General features: G+C 58.4%; 1 protein-coding gene across 2 annotated transcripts; it reads right to left on the reverse strand.

The window, feature by feature from the left end:
* Window positions 1-203: 203 nt before the first annotated feature.
* On the reverse strand, window positions 204-15,847 carry ADPRHL1 (ADP-ribosylhydrolase like 1). Of its 2 annotated transcripts, XM_003357909.6 has the most exons (7): window positions 15,513-15,847; window positions 11,400-11,564; window positions 5,559-5,684; window positions 3,581-3,721; window positions 2,813-2,940; window positions 1,126-1,258; window positions 204-574 (listed from the first exon to the last, which is right to left on the reverse strand). In XM_003357909.6, exons 1-7 carry the CDS (start codon window positions 15,724-15,726, stop codon window positions 417-419), a joined length of 1,065 nt encoding a protein of 354 aa, XP_003357957.2. In that variant the 5' UTR covers window positions 15,727-15,847; the 3' UTR covers window positions 204-416. The 2 variants fall into 2 exon arrangements, with proteins under 2 accessions (XP_003357957.2, XP_084838521.1); XM_084982395.1 differs by lacking the exons at window positions 204-574; window positions 1,126-1,258; window positions 2,813-2,940 and adding an exon at window positions 2,950-3,122.
* Between the last annotated feature and the right edge of the window lie 16 nt (window positions 15,848-15,863).

Genomic DNA, 15,863 nt, shown 5'->3' on the forward strand with positions numbered 1-15,863 from the left:
CGCGCCCGGGCGCTGCGACGCAGGCTAGGGAGCCAGAGGCTGGCAGGCGTTGAAACTCCGGCCCCCGAGCCCGAAACAGGCGGTGGTGGGAGTCCTGCCACCGGAGGGCCGTCTGAGCAGAGCCACCGTGATTAGTGCTGCAGGAGTGAGTGAGCCAATAGCGTTAGTTTGGCGAAGGAATAAAATACACCGATTGTCCAAGAGACTCTTGGTGAGCAGTGTATTTGGAGGTTTGAGGCCGTCAAATCCAGACGCCAGCACGGCACCAGGCCTGGGCCGGGACAGAAGAACGTGCTCGTAGGACAAACAATGTATTTTATGCAGCAGTTAGGGTTCAGTGGTTGGGAGGCAACGGTAACGTGTCCTGCGAGCTGCGTGTGGCCCCCGAGCCGGGGCCAGGCCTGCGGGGAAGCACTTTACTTCTCCTCCGAGGACAGGCGGTGCAGAGTCTCGCCCAGGCGGCCCAGCTGCTCCTTGTGCTCCAGCTCCCGGTACAGGCCCGCGGGGACGGCGTCCAGCCCATGCAGCAGCCCGAACAGGCAGCCCGCGATGGCCCCTGAGGCCCCGCTCTCACCTGGAAGGAAGCAAGGCCCATAGGGAGCTCCCAGCGCCCCTGTGCCGGCAGCCCTGGGCTCCCGGCTCAGCCTCCCCCGGGCAGGGCCGCTCAGCCAGAGCCGGTGACAGGCCCCAGCCTGACGCCCGTGCAGGCTCCCCTCCCACAGCTCCCGGCCCGAGGGCTCCTCGGCCCTGCGCTGCCCTCCCTCCCACTCAGCTGCGGTCTGGGTGCCCTCCTCTGATGCCACCCCTCCCTCTGCCGCTCCAGGTCCCGCTGCCCTTCTCTGCTCCTCCTGTCCTGGAGAGTGCCATGTCCCCACCATCTGGGCACCAGGAGGTCCCAGCAGGGCTGGTGGGGAGCCCGTGCCAGCGGGGTGCCTGCCTGGAAGCCCCTTATGTCGCGCCGCTCGAAGGAGAAGTGGCACTGGGTGGAGAAGCGAGGCGCCAGCATGGGACCTAGGGGCGCCACGGCCCGACCCGACAGCACAGCCCAGACAGGCTGCCTGCGTCTGTCTGGATGAGAAGGGCTCTGGCAGCCTGCGAGCCCAGGGCCTCAGAAAGGCATCTCACCTCCGTGGAACATGGCACGCTGGCAGAGCTCCGCCCAGCTGCCCTTGGCTCCCAAGAGGGCGTCGTAGGCGATCATGGGAGCATCGTGGCCTCGCCGCCCCCCTCGGCCTTCTGAGCTCCACTTCCTGTAGGTCTGGAGAAAGAGCCATGGGTCAGGGCCCGGCCCCGGAACCATGCCAGGGGCACTGGCACACTCGCTCTGACTTCAGCCAGGGGCCTGCCATCGGCTTGCTCGCCGGGCGCCCACTTGACGTCCCCTGTGTGCCGGGCATTGCCCCAGGGCTGTGGAGGGACAGTGAGCAGGAAAGACGCTCTCCTGTGGCCCTCACAGCCCTGCCCTCCTGCAGATAAACAAACGTGCCAGCTGCCAGGCAGCGGAATCCATGACAGAAGCAGAGCCGGCCAAGGGGCCTGTGACAGGGCTGCTGTGATGACACAGCCAGGAGCCACTGCGTGACATGTGGGCTGGGAGGGCAAAGGGGCAAGCAAGGCCCGGCAGGGGTGCCGGGTGTGGTCAGGGCTGCGGGACTCCACAGGCCGCAGGGCAGGGGCAACAGTGGCTCAGGCAGCTGGTGGCTCAGAGGGGTCCCTGTGGGTCTGTGAGAGGGGCCAGGGCCAGACAGGAGCCAGGGAGGTGGGTGCAGGCAGGCCACACTTCTGCGCCTCAGCAACAGAGTCAGTGCTGGTTTGGGGCAACAGCGTCTCCACTGGAAGAACTGGGGTTTTGCACTGTGCTGGGGAGCCCCGTGAGAGGGAAACAAAAGGGTAATAGGAAGCAGCTGAGAAGGGAAGGGTGGGCCCTTCCTCTCCCCCTGCGCCTTCCCAACACCTGGAATGCAGACGTGCTGGCTGGAGCTGAAGCAGCCAGTCTGGACTATGAGGCATGCTCTCAGAACAGCAGAGCAGCCAGATAGAAGGATCTTCAGCTCCTTGCCGCAAAGGATATGTGACTCAGTTCAGGATTCCCTTGACATGGGGATAATAAACTTCTACCTTGGTTAAGCCACAGTTACTCAGGGTTTTCTTTTTTTTTTTTTTTTTTTTTTTGTCTTTTTGTTGTTGTTGTTGTTGCTATTTCTTGGGCCGCTCCCGCGGCATACGGAGGTTCCCAGGCTAGGGGTCCAATCGGAGCTGTAGCCACCGGCCTACGCCAGAGCCACAGCAACGCGGGATCCGAGCCGCGTCTGCAACCTACACCACAGCTCACGGCAATGCCGGATCGTTAACCCACTGAGCAAGGGCAGGGATCGAACCCGCAACCTCATGGTTCCTAGTCGGATTCGTTAACCACTGCGCCACGACGGGAACTCCCAGGGTTTTCTTTTGTGCTACCAAACATGACCAGAATGATTTCAGGCACTTAGGGGTTTTCACAGCATGGGGAATGCCAGTGGTTTGCACAGACTTGTTCATCCTATGCAACCTTATATCTCAGCCCCTAGAAGAGATGAAGTGAGATGGACTTTTTAACGATGGCATTTTCAATTTTTCTAGCACAAACCATGCTTATAACCAGAGAAAATGAAAAGAGAAAAACGAAGTTGTCCATGGTCCCCCATGTGCGGCTGCTCCTTCAGCCTTTCTCTACTGCGGGGTTCCCACGGACGGGGGTCCCCGGGCGGCTGCTCGGCGTGGGGCCCTGGACAGCGCCCCCGCCCCCTCTGCCCCAGACATGGCGAGAGCTCACCTTGTCCCTCTCCTCTGCGTCATAGTGGTCGGGGAAGGTGGCCCCACTCTCCGAGTCCTCACTGATTTTTCTTTCCTCCAAGTAAAACTGCCACTTCGCTTCGAAGTAAAACCAGTGCTCCTGGTACTCTAAACGCAAACAGCAGGTGGGCAGGCTGTGGTGGCCGTCCGGCTGGGTGCCGTGAGCACAGGCGGGAGGGACAGAGCAGAGCCAGCGCCCCCCACCCACTTGGGGTGAGTAGAACCTGGCACGCCGCCTTAGCGATTGCTCCAGAAATTGGCACGTGCTCAGATTCGCAGCTGCTTTGAAACTGGCAAGGGAGACAGCTCAGAATTAGTGACGCGCTGAACTGAGGTGGATTTTCCTGAAAACTCTGATCTTGTGTGTTTTTATTCACTCCACACTGTGCCTGCAAGGTCAGGAGAGGGCGTTCGTTACCCTACTTCACAGCTGGAGACCCAAGTCCCAGAGGCACTGAAGCCATTTTTTGGAGTTGCTTGAGGAGACATTGTCTCAGAAAGTCTGGAGCAGCAGCTATACCAGCTCATGGGTGACGGGGTGGGCACCTGCGTCTGGAGGACCCGGTGGGGGTCCCGGGCATGCCTGGGCCCGCCCTCGGGCCTCCTCCATGGGGTCGGCCTGTCCCGCGGTCCCGCAGCAGGCTCCTGTTTCACCGAGGGCAGAGGACGGGCCTCCCCCGAGCCGGTCTGTCCAGATCTGCTCTGCGTCGGGGAGGGGACCGCCAGAGCAGGTGCCAGAGGGGCTCACCTGCCAGGTGCCGGATGGTCTTCTTGCAGTAGTCCTCGGCCAGCGGGACTGCCCTCAGCATGTCTCGCCCCCACTGCTCCAGCCGCTTTCCCTGGATGGCGTAGGAGGCAAACAGGGCCGTGCACAATGACCCTAGGAAGCCTGGGGTGAGAGAGGGTCAGGGGGGCACTGTCACACCCTTGCCAGGTGTGGTCCCTGCCACAAGACCCTGGGTGACTTCTCAAGTTTCCATTGTTTGGGGTGGGGGGGCAATACCCACCTTTTAAGGGCTGCGGTGGGACACGCAGTTCCGCACCCAGGCGAGCGCTGCCAGGCTGCCCCCGTGAGCACTGCAGGGGCTGGGCCGCCCTGGGGAGGCGCGGGCTGTGACCGTTTCTAGGGTAGGGAGGGGCGTCCCGTTCTCACACCCAGGGTCCCGCTGTCATCCTGACCCCCACGCCACCCCCCATCATGGGCTGTTTCAGCTCCACAGTCTGGGGCGATGCTGTGCAGGTAATAAAAATGATTCGAAACCTGAGAAGGGGCGTGATGTTAAAATGTACTTTCTGGGGGGAGCTCCTGGTGGTCTAGAGCCTTCACTGCTGTGACCCGGGTTCAACCCCCGGCCTGGGAACTGAGAGCCACATCAAGCCGCCGCACACCACGGCCAAGGAAGTCAGTAACTAAAATGCGCTTCCTGATCTTAGCTGTGGAGCCCAGTCGTCATCCCGGAAAGGCACACGCTAGCCGGCCCTCAAACGGTGAACTGCATCTTCGTACGAGTGGGCGATAAATTAGCACTGTTTCAGACCTTTAAATTCTCCACCCAGACTCCTGTGCTCGTGGCATCGTCTCCGGATGCTCAACCCCCTCCTGCTTCCCATTTGCTTCTGGGGAAGTAACCTTCACTTCCCCGGCGGCTTCTGGGGAGGCCTGCTCCTGTGCCCCTTCGCAGATGCCTCTCCGGCCCCCGGGCCAAATTACGTGAACTTCCTCTTAAACTTAAAAGTCTAACAGACTCATCTGTGGGCTGTGGCTTAGACGTGGCACCTGCAGTGGACTCATCAGCAAGTTTGCCACATCCATGGCTTGGGCACCATTGTGCCCGAGGCCATGGCTCACACCCCAGTAGGGGTGCTTCTCAGAGGGCACAGGGCAGCTCTTGCAGCTCAGTGGGGGACACCAGTAACCCTGGACGCTGCAGGTGACCTTGAAAGGAGCCTGGTCAGGGAGAGCAGCTGGGAGCCTCAACCTCCCGGCCCAGGGAGAGCACGTCACTGCCCTGCCGGGATGAAGGTGGGTCATGAGAGCTTCCGATAATCTTCTTTTTTCTTTTCTTTTTTTTAAAGTATTTTTATTTCTATTTATTTCCTTTTTTTGGCTGTTCCTTCAGCATGCAGAAGTTCCTTGTCCAGGAATCGAACCCGAGCCACAGCAGTGACCCGAGCCACAGCAGTAATAGTGCCTCATCCTTAACCTGCTGAGCCCACGAGGGGAGACCTTTTCCTTAATTTCGGAGCTGGCTGCCTCCCTGGCGGTCCCACAGGTGGGTGCTGGGGAACTGCCAGCCTGCGGCCCTCCCTCCGGGCCCCGGGCGCTGCGTGCAGCCCAGGGGTTTTACCATCCTACGAGCTCCGTCCTCACCCAGGAGCAGCGGGGGCTCCAGTGGCCACAACATCCTGCTACAGGGAGGGGACAGAGGCTGGGCAGGGACCTGGCCGCGTGCTGCCTCCCTGCCGGACGATATGACAGAAACGCCGGTTCCCGGGATGCAGCCCAGATCCCAGCCTCGTTCAGAAACCCTGCTGTTCCTTGTCTTTTATTCTGACGTGGTGGATACTGAACCCAGGAGCCCCCTGTCCTGTCCCACGTCCCCACCCTCCCCACCAGCCTGCCTTCAGCTCCAAAGCAGGACTTAAGCAGAACTGAAGGTCAAAGAACCCCACCTGCGGACAACAAGCAGACCAGAGCCGGCTGCGGTGGCTCGAACCCGTCTTACCCGTGGGGTGGTTGTGAGTCATCCGGCCACACTCCACGCTGACCTCCACCAGCGTCCCCAGCCGCTCCGGCTTCCAGTACCGCATGCCCACACACATCGCCTTGGTGGCAGCGCCAAACCCCGAGCCTATGCGGGTCGTGGAAGCTGCATTAAGACTTTGCCACCAATAATTCTGCCTCTGGCAAGCCGGCTTTCATGAGCAGTATGAAAATGTACAAAAACGTATGTAATAACTTTCTATTTATTAAATATTATGTTTATCCTACTGTCATTTAAATGAGTCAAAAATGGGGAAACGGCCCACCTTCCTGACAAAGAAAAGAGATGCCAGAAATTGCAAAGCAAGCATACGTCGGAATATATGCAGCCCTTAAAATGAATTTCTTTGGCCCCACCGTGGCCCGTGAAAGTTCCTGGGCCAGAGACCGAATCTGAGCTGCAGCTGTGACCTGAGCTGCCAGAGACAACGCCAGATCCTTAACCTGCTGTGCCATAGCGGGAACTCCCTAGAAGGAATTTTTGGTGGTGTGGGGAGATGCTTGCAGTGTGCCCGGCCCAGTAGGTGTGCGCACAGCACACTTCCCATCACGCTGACTCCCTCTTTTCAAAAACGGCTTCACTGGGTTATAATTGACATACAATCAGCTATTCTTATTTATTTATTTGTCTTTTTAGGGCCACACCTGTGGCCTATGGAGGTTCCCGGGCTAGGGGTTGAATCGGAGCTGTAGCCACCCACCTACACCACAGCCACAGCAACGCCAGATCCGAGCAGTGTCTTCGACCTACACCACAGCTCACAGCAACGCCGGATACTTCACCCACTGAGTGAGGCCAGGGATCGAACCTGTGTCCTCATGGTTCCTAGTCAGATTCCTTTTTGCTGCGCCACGACAAGAACTCCCAGCTATTCATGTTTAAAGAATGCTGGTCTTGTCACGTACACCAGCAGCTAAATACAGGTTGTTTATCCAACATGCCCAGGTTTTCTTGTGCGCCTTCTGCCCTGCCCACCACCTGCAGATTCATGTGCATTTCCTGGGATTCACACAGAAGCTACTCTTTCCTGCCTGGCTTCGTTCACTTAGCACGACTGTCTTGAGAGCCACTCCTGCGTCATGTGTGGACACAGGGGGCAGCTGGACTCCACCGTCTGGACGGAGGGATGGCAGCTGGTTTATCTGTTTCCTGCTGATGGGCACTTGGCCTGTCTCCAGTTTGGAGGCGGGGCCCAGAAAGATGCTGGGAACCCCCAGAGCCAAACCTCGTGCGGACAGATGCCGCCTCTTCTCCCGGGCAGACTCCTTGGGGCGGAAAGTAGGAGGAGCTGTTTCCCAGGTGGGTGCACTGCCGAACCCCCGCCGGCAGCGCCCCCGGGACCGCGTTGTGGGGCTCGGCTGCTGTCAGGTGCAGCGTCTCACCCTGGGGCTCCTCCCGCAGCGCAGCCACCAGTGGGGTGGGTTGGCCCTACACCTGTCCTTGGTGACGTGCTTCTTTAAATAGTTTCCCATTTTTGTATTGAGTTGCATACCTTTTCATTGCTGTTTTAAGAGTTCTCTAGACACTCTGGACTCAAACCCTTTATCAGATGCATGCTTTGCAATCCTGTCTCCTGTGTGGCCGTTTCGTCCTCTTGGCAGGTCCTCTGAGGCAGAAGAGCGCATCTGGGATGTGTTCCTCCCCCTTGAGCGCCTGGGGGGGGCGGGCTGTGGACACTGGGGCTCCTGCTTCGTTGGCTGTTCGTAGACCCCAGGGTTCCACCTGGCCCCGGGGTGTTTCCTCGTAAATTCCTTCTCAGATGTCTCGCTAACGGGGACCTGTTTAGTCTCGAGGGACCTTTGGTGGTTTATATCTTTCAGGGAGTTTTTCTACTTCATCTAAGATGCTACCTTTGTTGGCTTATCACTTTTTTAAAAAACGTTTTGCTTTTTAGGGCCACGCCTTCGGCCTGTGGACGTTCCCAGGCCAGGGGTCGAACGGGAGCGGTAGCCGCCGGCCTCCGCCACAGTCACAGCAACACGGGATCCGAGCTGCCTCCGTGATGGACACCCCAGCTCACGGCAACGCCGATCCCCGACCCACGGAGCAAGGCCAGGGATCAAACCCACATCCTCATGGATCCTAGTCGGGTTCACGTCAGCTGAGCTGCCACGGGAGCTCCCGGCATAAGAGTTTTAACAATATCCCTTCACCTTCCTCTGGGCTCAGGAGCGTCTGCAGGGACGTCGCCCTCTCACCGTTGGTGCTGGCATTTGTGGGTTCCTCTTCTCTTCTTGATCATGTCACCTGGAGGATTATCGATTTTTTTTTTCTTCTGAAACAAACAGCTTTTTCTTTTGTTGATTTTCTCTGTGGTTTTCCCGTTTCTGTTATTGATTTTCACGTTTTCCTTTTTTCTCCTCTTTCCTTTGGGTTCCATCCGCTTTCCCTTTTCTGGTTTCTTGTGGTGAAAACGAGGCCATTAGTCTGAGGCCTTAGTCCTGAGATCTCCAGAACGTGCCTTTATCTGCTTCTTGACGCAGCTCTATCAGTTTCGCGTCATATATTTTATTTATTTATTTATTTTTGTCTTTTTGCTATTTCTTTGGGCCGCTCCCGCGGCATATGGAGGTTCCCAGGCTAGGGGTCCAGTCGGAGCTGTAGCCACCGGCCTACGCCAGGGCCACAGCAACTCGGGATCCGAGCCGCGTCTGCAACCTACACCACAGCTCACGGCAACGCCGGATCGTTAACCCACTGAGCAAGGGCAGGGATCGAACCCGCAACCTCATGGTTCCTAGTCGGATTCGTTAACCACTGCGCCACGACGGGAACTCCCCATCGCGTCATATATTTTGAGGGTTTCTTACATACACTTTTATTATTCCTCCCAATGAAAGGATGCATTTGTCACAACGAATTTTGTCACTTTCCCTGGCAATATTCTTCACTGTCTGTTTATTTGAATAGAGTCACTCCAGCTTTCCACTGATCAGGGTTATATGATATGTCTTTTCCTATTTAACCTATTTGTCTTTGTTTTTATTTTATTTTATTTTATTTCTTTTAAGCGCCGCACCCGAGGCATATGGAAGTTCCCAGGCTAGGGGCAATCAGAGCTGCAGCTGCTGGCCTACACCACAGCCACAGCAACACCAGATGCTTAACCCACTGAGCAAGGCCAGGGATTTTTTTTTTTTTTAATTCCACAGGTATTATTGAATGCCTGTTATGTGCTAGATTTCGTTCCAGGTTCGCGGGACACAACAGAAAATAAAACGAAGGTCCTGCCCTCACGGAGCTGACAGTCTAGCATTTACGATCACCTCACCTGGACACCATGACCATGGGCCCCGTCCCTGCACCTCTGTCGTCAGCCACTTGAGGCGGGAATAAGGAGGCCCGGCTCAGCTATGGGTAACCAGCTGGGTGTGCTGGAGATGCCAAACAGGACGCCACCCCCAGCCCGAACGGGAGACAGGACGTCACCCGAACAGGAGACAGGGCTGGAAGTTGACTTTTAATAAGTACGAGGGGGAGAGGGCACGGGGACGGGAGCAGGTGGTCTGCTGTGGGGCCGCCCCAGGGCCTGGGCTGCTGCTGCTGCTGCCTGGTGGCTGCCTTGCTGGCTGGGTCCCTGGCCTTCTCCGCAACTGCCACCGAGTCTCCCTGGCCTCTTCCTTAGCCTCCTCGGCTGTTTCAACAAGGGTTTGGGGAGCGGCCTCGCTTTGCCGCTTGGCCAAGAGGCATTCAAAACCCTGCATGGTCTTGGTGACCTCACTTTTGAACCGGGCGAGACCGAATCCTGCACAGCTCTGGAGACACCAAATAAGCTCGAGGAGCGCCCGGCTTCCCGGCGGATGTCAGTCCAGCCGCTGTCATCAGATTCAGGCGGTGAACACATCCTTCCTCCACCACCACCAGCCGGGCGTGGCTGATGTTCTGGCTCTGCGGGTCCGAGACAGAATCCTCCAGGATGTACCCGGGTGAGCAACACTGGAGGCGGGGCCTGAACCCGCATCCTCGTGGACCCTCGTCGGGTTCGTAACCACTGAGCCGTGAAGGGAACCCCGTCTTTGTATTTACGACGTCTCCCTCCTTCCTTCCTTCCTTCCTTTCCTCTTCTCTTCTCTCTTTCTTGCCGCCCCCACAGCATATGGAGTTCCTGGGCCAGGGCTCAGATCCAAGTCACAGATGCAGCTTCAGCCACACGGGATCCTTAACCCACTGTGCCAGGGATCAAACCTGCATCCCAGTGCTCCGTTGTGCCGCAGCAGGAGCCCCTGAGATGCGTTTCTCACAAGCAGCACAGGGCCGGGACCTGCTTCCCATCCAGATCCGCCTCTGCCTTTTCTTTGGGTCCTCAGACGTCCAGCTGCTGCGATGACTGATAAGGTTCAAGTGGGTCATCTCGTTACGGGTTTTCTACGTGTCCCATTTGTACCCATGGCTCTTTCCTGCCGTTTGTGGACGGCCTGTCACTGAGCAGGACGGCCCGCGACCCATCTCGGGGTGGAGGACAGCGAGGACCCTAACGGTGCCCAGCAGGAGGGGCCTGCAGAGCCCAGCCCCGCGCCTTCTGCACTCCCGCCAAGCCCAGCGGTCCCACAGGGAGCGTTGCGTGGTTCTCTGGGGGCTCCCTCCCCGGGCAGACGCCGTGCTGGACAAGGCGCTCACGGCACCCACAGTGAGGTGGCGTCTCCAGGGGGGGAAGCAGCCTCTGGGCTGAGGGCTGGTCCCCAGCGAGTACCGCTAAAACGGTTCCATCTACACCTTGCTGGCCCAGGCGTCAGAGCAGCTGCTCTGGGTTCCCTGTCATGGGACACTGACCCGCTTCGAGGCTCGGTTGAGACCCTTCTGCTCCCACCCCACCCCCTGCTGGCATCAGGCATTTGCTTCTACGTTCTCGATAAACTGGGCGTTACTTTTAATGCCAGCTATCTTTTTTTTTTTTTTTTGTCTTTTTTTTTTATCTTTTTAGGGCCGCACCTGGAGCATATGGAGGTTCCCAGGCCAGGTGCCGGCCTACGCCAGAGCCACAGCCATGCCAGATCCAAGCCGCGTCTGCGACCTACACCACAGCTCATGGTGATGCCGGATCCTTAACCCACTGAGCGAGGCCAGGGATCGAACTTGCAACCTCATGGTTCCTAGTCGGATTCGTTAACCACTGAGCCACCATGGGAACTGCCAGCTACCTTTTAGAGGCCTAAATAACCAGCTAACCTGCTGGTCACTTGACGTCTTTTTTGTGCCCCTCTTTTCAGAACTCCGGCTGCAGGGCTGCTGCTGCTCTGACCTGGCCCCCTGGCTCCCTGGTGACCTTTCCATATTTTGGGTTCTTTTTTCTCTGAGGTCCTGTTTCGGATCGTTCCTATTGCTGTGCCTTCCAACTCGCTAATCTTTTCTGGAAATGTTAATCTCATAGTGAATTTTTAATCCCAGACAGTGTGGTGTTTTTCTGCAGAAATGTGATTTAGGTGTTTTTTATACCCACGTGTCTTTATTGGACTTTTGAGAACACAGAAGACACATTCTTTTGTGTGCTCACTGAGGCTGTCCTGCGTCAGTTCTAACTTACTGCCTTTTCTCTTCCTCCGGGGCCGTGTTCTCCAGACCCCCGGAGCAGCAGTCCTGGAGCGGGAGACGAGGACGCTTGCTCCAGCTCCCCGTGAACACAGAGGCTCAGGGGCAGGTGCCGCATGGGCTCCCTGATACGCTGGTTAAAGGCACAAACTTAAAGCAGTGGGAAAGTGTTCCTACAAGAAACCAGGGATGGTGACAGAGGAGCTAGGAGGCTGGTGTCCCCTTGTCCTCTAAACTGGTGCCCAGAACCGGGAGGGAGCAGAAAGCGTCCCTGACCTTTGTCGTTGAAGGGCGTGTGCCAGGCCAGGAGATAGTTGTCTGGCTTCAGCTGTGAGCAGCCCTCGATGGTGGCGGGGTCGGCGCGGTGCTCCGGAAGCTTCTCCAGGGCGTCCACGTAGCGCCTCACCATCTCGCGGTACAGGTCGTCCAGGCACCAGAAGTCTGGGGAGGAGGGAGGACCGGTCAGGCCGATGGGCGGGGCAGACGCAGGGGCGAGCTCAGGCAGATGGGCGGGGCCGGCCCGATGGGCGGGGGCCAGAGTGGCGGGTGGGGTCAGCCCGACGGGCGGGGCCAGAGTAGTGGGCGGGGTCGGCCAGGTGGGCGGGGCGGCAGCGACCATCCCCGCGACCAGAGGAGGACTTGGTGAGCGTCGCGCACATCCCTGGCTGCCCAGAGAAACCGGAATGGCTTTGGATTTCATTTAATTTCAGTTGCAGTTTGTCCTGTGCTTCTAGTTCCACCCAAGACTCTAGAAAAACCTGCAGCCCTTACACAGCCGACGGTCGATGCCGGTGAGGACCAGCTGGCCGGAAACAGCCTGTCCCTGGGCCATTAGGGACTCAGGTCCAGGCAATGGGGGGCTGCCCCTGGTCTCCAGCCCCCTTCTCCTCCCACCAATGCCGCAGCCAAGTCCCCACTGCACCCCACGTGGGGAGGCGTTCTGGGTTCGAGTGTGGTCCAGATCCCCAGGGTCCCCCAGATCATGGGGACCCTGAGCTCGGCTGGTCTCACGCCCCCCCCCCAGCACTGTTCTCTCCCAGGCCAGGCTCAAAGAGGTGTGACCTGCCTCAGGCCAGAGCTGGCAAGGGGATTTCGATAGCAAAGCCTGAGCATTTCTGCCCTTCGATGAGTGCACAGCGTGGTGGGCAAAGGCTGCACACCCTCCACCCGGGGCCCCGGGCGCCTGGTCACACAGGAGCAGAGCTGGATGTGCAGGGCAGAGGTGCGCCTGCCCAACAGCCTGACGGCTCTCGAGTCCAATCTGTGCTGGCACCACAGGCCAGGCTGCGGCTGCAGCAAGGAGCAGGGCTGCCCCTGTCTGGGTGGATTCCCTGGCTCTGGGGGACCACCCACCCCAGGCTCGGAGCAGGCAGGAGGGGCCGTGAGACCAGCCAAGGCAACTGAAAACCAAGCTGCCTCCCAGCAGGGCCCCAGCACAGAGCGGACGGCGGAAAGCAGCCTGCCAAGCAGAGCTCTGAGTGCCGGGCAGACCGGGGGAAGAGCGGCCGCCGGCCCCTGTCCACCTGACCTTCTGTCCATCCCCCACCTCTCAGCAGGGGAGGTCCCCACATGGCCTGGTCACTGCTCTGTCGCTGGGCACACATGGCGTTGCCTCCGAGGGGAGTTGGGGAGGGGGTGTGGTGAGACCTGGGTTGGGGGCAGTGAGTCTGCTGGTCTTGTGGAGGGTGGCCCTCCCCGGGTGACACTGAGGGACGCTGGCCGGGAGGCATGTCCAGGCTGTTTCTTGTCACCATCTCGGTCCCAAGTGAATAGGCCTGGCCCTTCCAGAGCCCTACGACGAGTCATTTTGTTCTGGGAAAACTTCCTTTTTGAAGGGGAAAAAGCTTCTTAAAAGCAACAAAACTCCTGTTGGTTTCAGGTTTGAGTCTTCAGAACTCAGAGCTTTGCACCTGCGCCCCCCCCCTGCTCTGTAAGCTTCCCTACTTGGTGACAAGGCCACGCCACCTGCTTTCCTCTGTCTCCACTGCCCAACAAATCCACTTACGAAACCGCCTGTGAGTCTCCCAGCCACCGGCATCGTAAGGAAGGCACAATAGCAGTGTCCGGTCACTACAATAAAAGCATTACCTTGCAAATGTCACTGTCTGGAGAGCTGGCCTGCTTGTCCCTGGGACAGGCCTGTCTCCTGCCGCCAGAGGCACTTGCTGGCTGCCCCCAGTGCCCCCCCCCCCCCCGTCGCAGTGGCGACGTGGCCACTCTGCTTGACCACGGTGGCAGACACTGCTCACTGTCAGATGCACACAACAGTTTGGACAGACAGACAGCTGCCCCGAGCCAGCCTCAGAGGCTCAGGGGGTGCCGCTCCTGGAGTGAAGCTGGGAAGTGGGGGCTCCCCTCTCAGCCGCTGGTGGCGGACACAGGGGCAGGCACACAGGAGCCTTCTGTGGATTGGATGTGTGTATTCTGGTCACGCGCCCACCTTGTGGGGTACTGGACCCCACGGCCCAGGTCAGCATCTGCTTCTGGTCCGCAATGCCTGTTTCAGAGACACCCCGAGGTGCAGGGGCACCCGCCCCCCACAGCCCCGTAGAGTGTTGGCTCAACGTACTAACTAGCGCCACGGGGAGTCTGCCTGTCTCTGGAAATCGTGTGAAGTGCTGTCCATAGGGCCCCTGAAATATTTCGCGTCCACTAGCCCCACGGGGTGGGATGGTACTTCAGTGCAGGTGCCAGAGGCTGTCCCGGTGCCAGTCCTGCTCTAGCACACTCAGCTGTGTGGCGCTGGCCAAGTAACTCAGCCTCTCTGTGCGCTGTTCCTTTATCTCTAATCCGCCACAATAGAGCCGACTTGTAGGGAGGGCGAGGACCAGAAGCCCACGCCTGAAGTTAGAACTGTCCCGGGCCACTGTCGGTGCCATGTCAGAGTCTGCTGCATCACTGTTAACGTGGCTCAGAGCCCCTTCCACAGGCTCATTTGCTATCAAAGAAAAAGGTTGGCGTTCCTGCTGTGGCTCAGCTAGTTAAGAATCTGACTAGCATCCATGAGGATGCAGGTTCTGTCCCTGGCCTCACTCAGTGGGTTAAGGATCTGGCGTGGCTGTGGCTATGGCCGGAGCTGTAGTTCCAATTCAACCCCTAGCCTGGGAACCTGCATACGCTGTGGGTGCAGCCCTAAAAAGCAAAAAAAAAAAAAGGAAAGAAAGAAAAGAAAAACTCTGGGCTGTTTGAAAACTAATCGTAAATGAACGCCAACTTGGATTTTGAGTGTGCTGAAAACCCGCACGCTTGTAGAGCATCGGAAGACACCCTCACGGGCGCCCAGGTGACTGGCAGGCCTGAGGCGGTGTGACAGCTGAGCCGCCATCCTCAGAATTCACACCCTGCATGTGGGGCGGACTCCGCCCAACTCCTGCCAAGAGGACGCAGCCTGATCTAACTGGCACATTCCCACCGCAGACAGGCCAGCTGCTACCCTGGGGTCACCGCACAGATGTGGGCGCAGCAGGACCCAGGAATCTGCCCGGCAACCCACACACGGGCACCATCCACACTTTGCAGCTGTGAGACTTAGAAGGAGGACTGTCAGGCCTGTTTGCTGTGACGCTGTCTTATCTGTGGCGCCTGAGCTCTGCCCCCGCTGTCGCGTTCCTGTGCAGTGACAGCAGAGCTAAACCAGCTCCCAGCTCGGATGATGACAGGGGCACAGGGAAATGTCAATTCCTCCGACTCCAGGGCTGCTCAGGTTCTAATTTTGCAATGGCACGCCGACAGCCCTCACGGGTTTTTAAAGAGCAGATACTGGGGGAGAAGTGGGCCTCCCATCACACACCCGCTGTTTCTCTGAAATTCACGGAAAACTTCTTCCTAAAGTCAACCTGCTACTTAAAGAATGTTCAAGAAGCGCTGTCTCCCCCAGATCCCACCAACTCTACAGCGTTTTCTTAGGACAGCTAAGAAACCGTAGTGACCGCGGTCGTACTTGGTCAACGGCATTTTCACCATAATTCCCCGGAACGGAGACGTCATTCCCAGACAGTAGCACGTTAACGCGTCCGAGTTTCAAACGGGCTTATTATTTTACATACTTTTGAAGCAAATTCAGAAGCAGCCTTCCCATCTGCAGTGAAATCGGAGGCCCTCATCCCAAACGGCCCCCAGGGAGCGATCAGATTGGTTTTAACTCTGGACACAGGCTCGGCAGAGTGAACGCCTACAAACCAATGAAGTTCCAGTTTAGGAAACCGAATCTGCAGGCGCACAGAGTGAAGTGCCCGCGTCACCGGAGAGGCCGAGAGGGCATGTCCCATTCGTTGGGGACCCTAGTGGGTTACAGGGCGATGTTGCAGCCCAGCAGCGACCCCACGCCTGGCTCGTGCTCACCGCGGAAGCCCTGCTGCCTGCCGCGCCCAGAGCGAGGTTGCGCCTCACCTGTGACCAGGGCCTCGGCCGTCGCCATGTGCATGATGGTGTTGTCGCTCACTGGCCACTTCTCGGGGGCCAGCACCAGGTGGTCCAGCCCCCCCACTTTCTGCAGCTCCTCCTGGACCCTGGGGCCCGAGGCGCTGTTCTCCATGAAGGCATTTCTGTAGCCAAGGGCGTCCCCCACGGCGCCCAGCAGCATCGCTGCCCGAAACTTCTCCATCTCGGCGGGCGGCTGCTCTGCTCAGCCTCTGTGGCCTCGCCTTGAGTCCGCCCGGCCGGCCTCTGCTCTGGTCATTGCGTCGCCGTCAGGAACCTCCCCAAATGCCAGGCACTCCTTTTCTGTCTCTGCAGGTGGCA

This window comes from Sus scrofa, chromosome 11 (assembly GCF_054392235.1).
Source record: "Sus scrofa isolate SSC_HxYL_T2T_F1_AM1 chromosome 11, Sscrofa_HxYL_maternal_Yorkshire_Landrace_v2.0, whole genome shotgun sequence".
NCBI classification, from domain to species: domain Eukaryota; kingdom Metazoa; phylum Chordata; class Mammalia; order Artiodactyla; family Suidae; genus Sus; species Sus scrofa.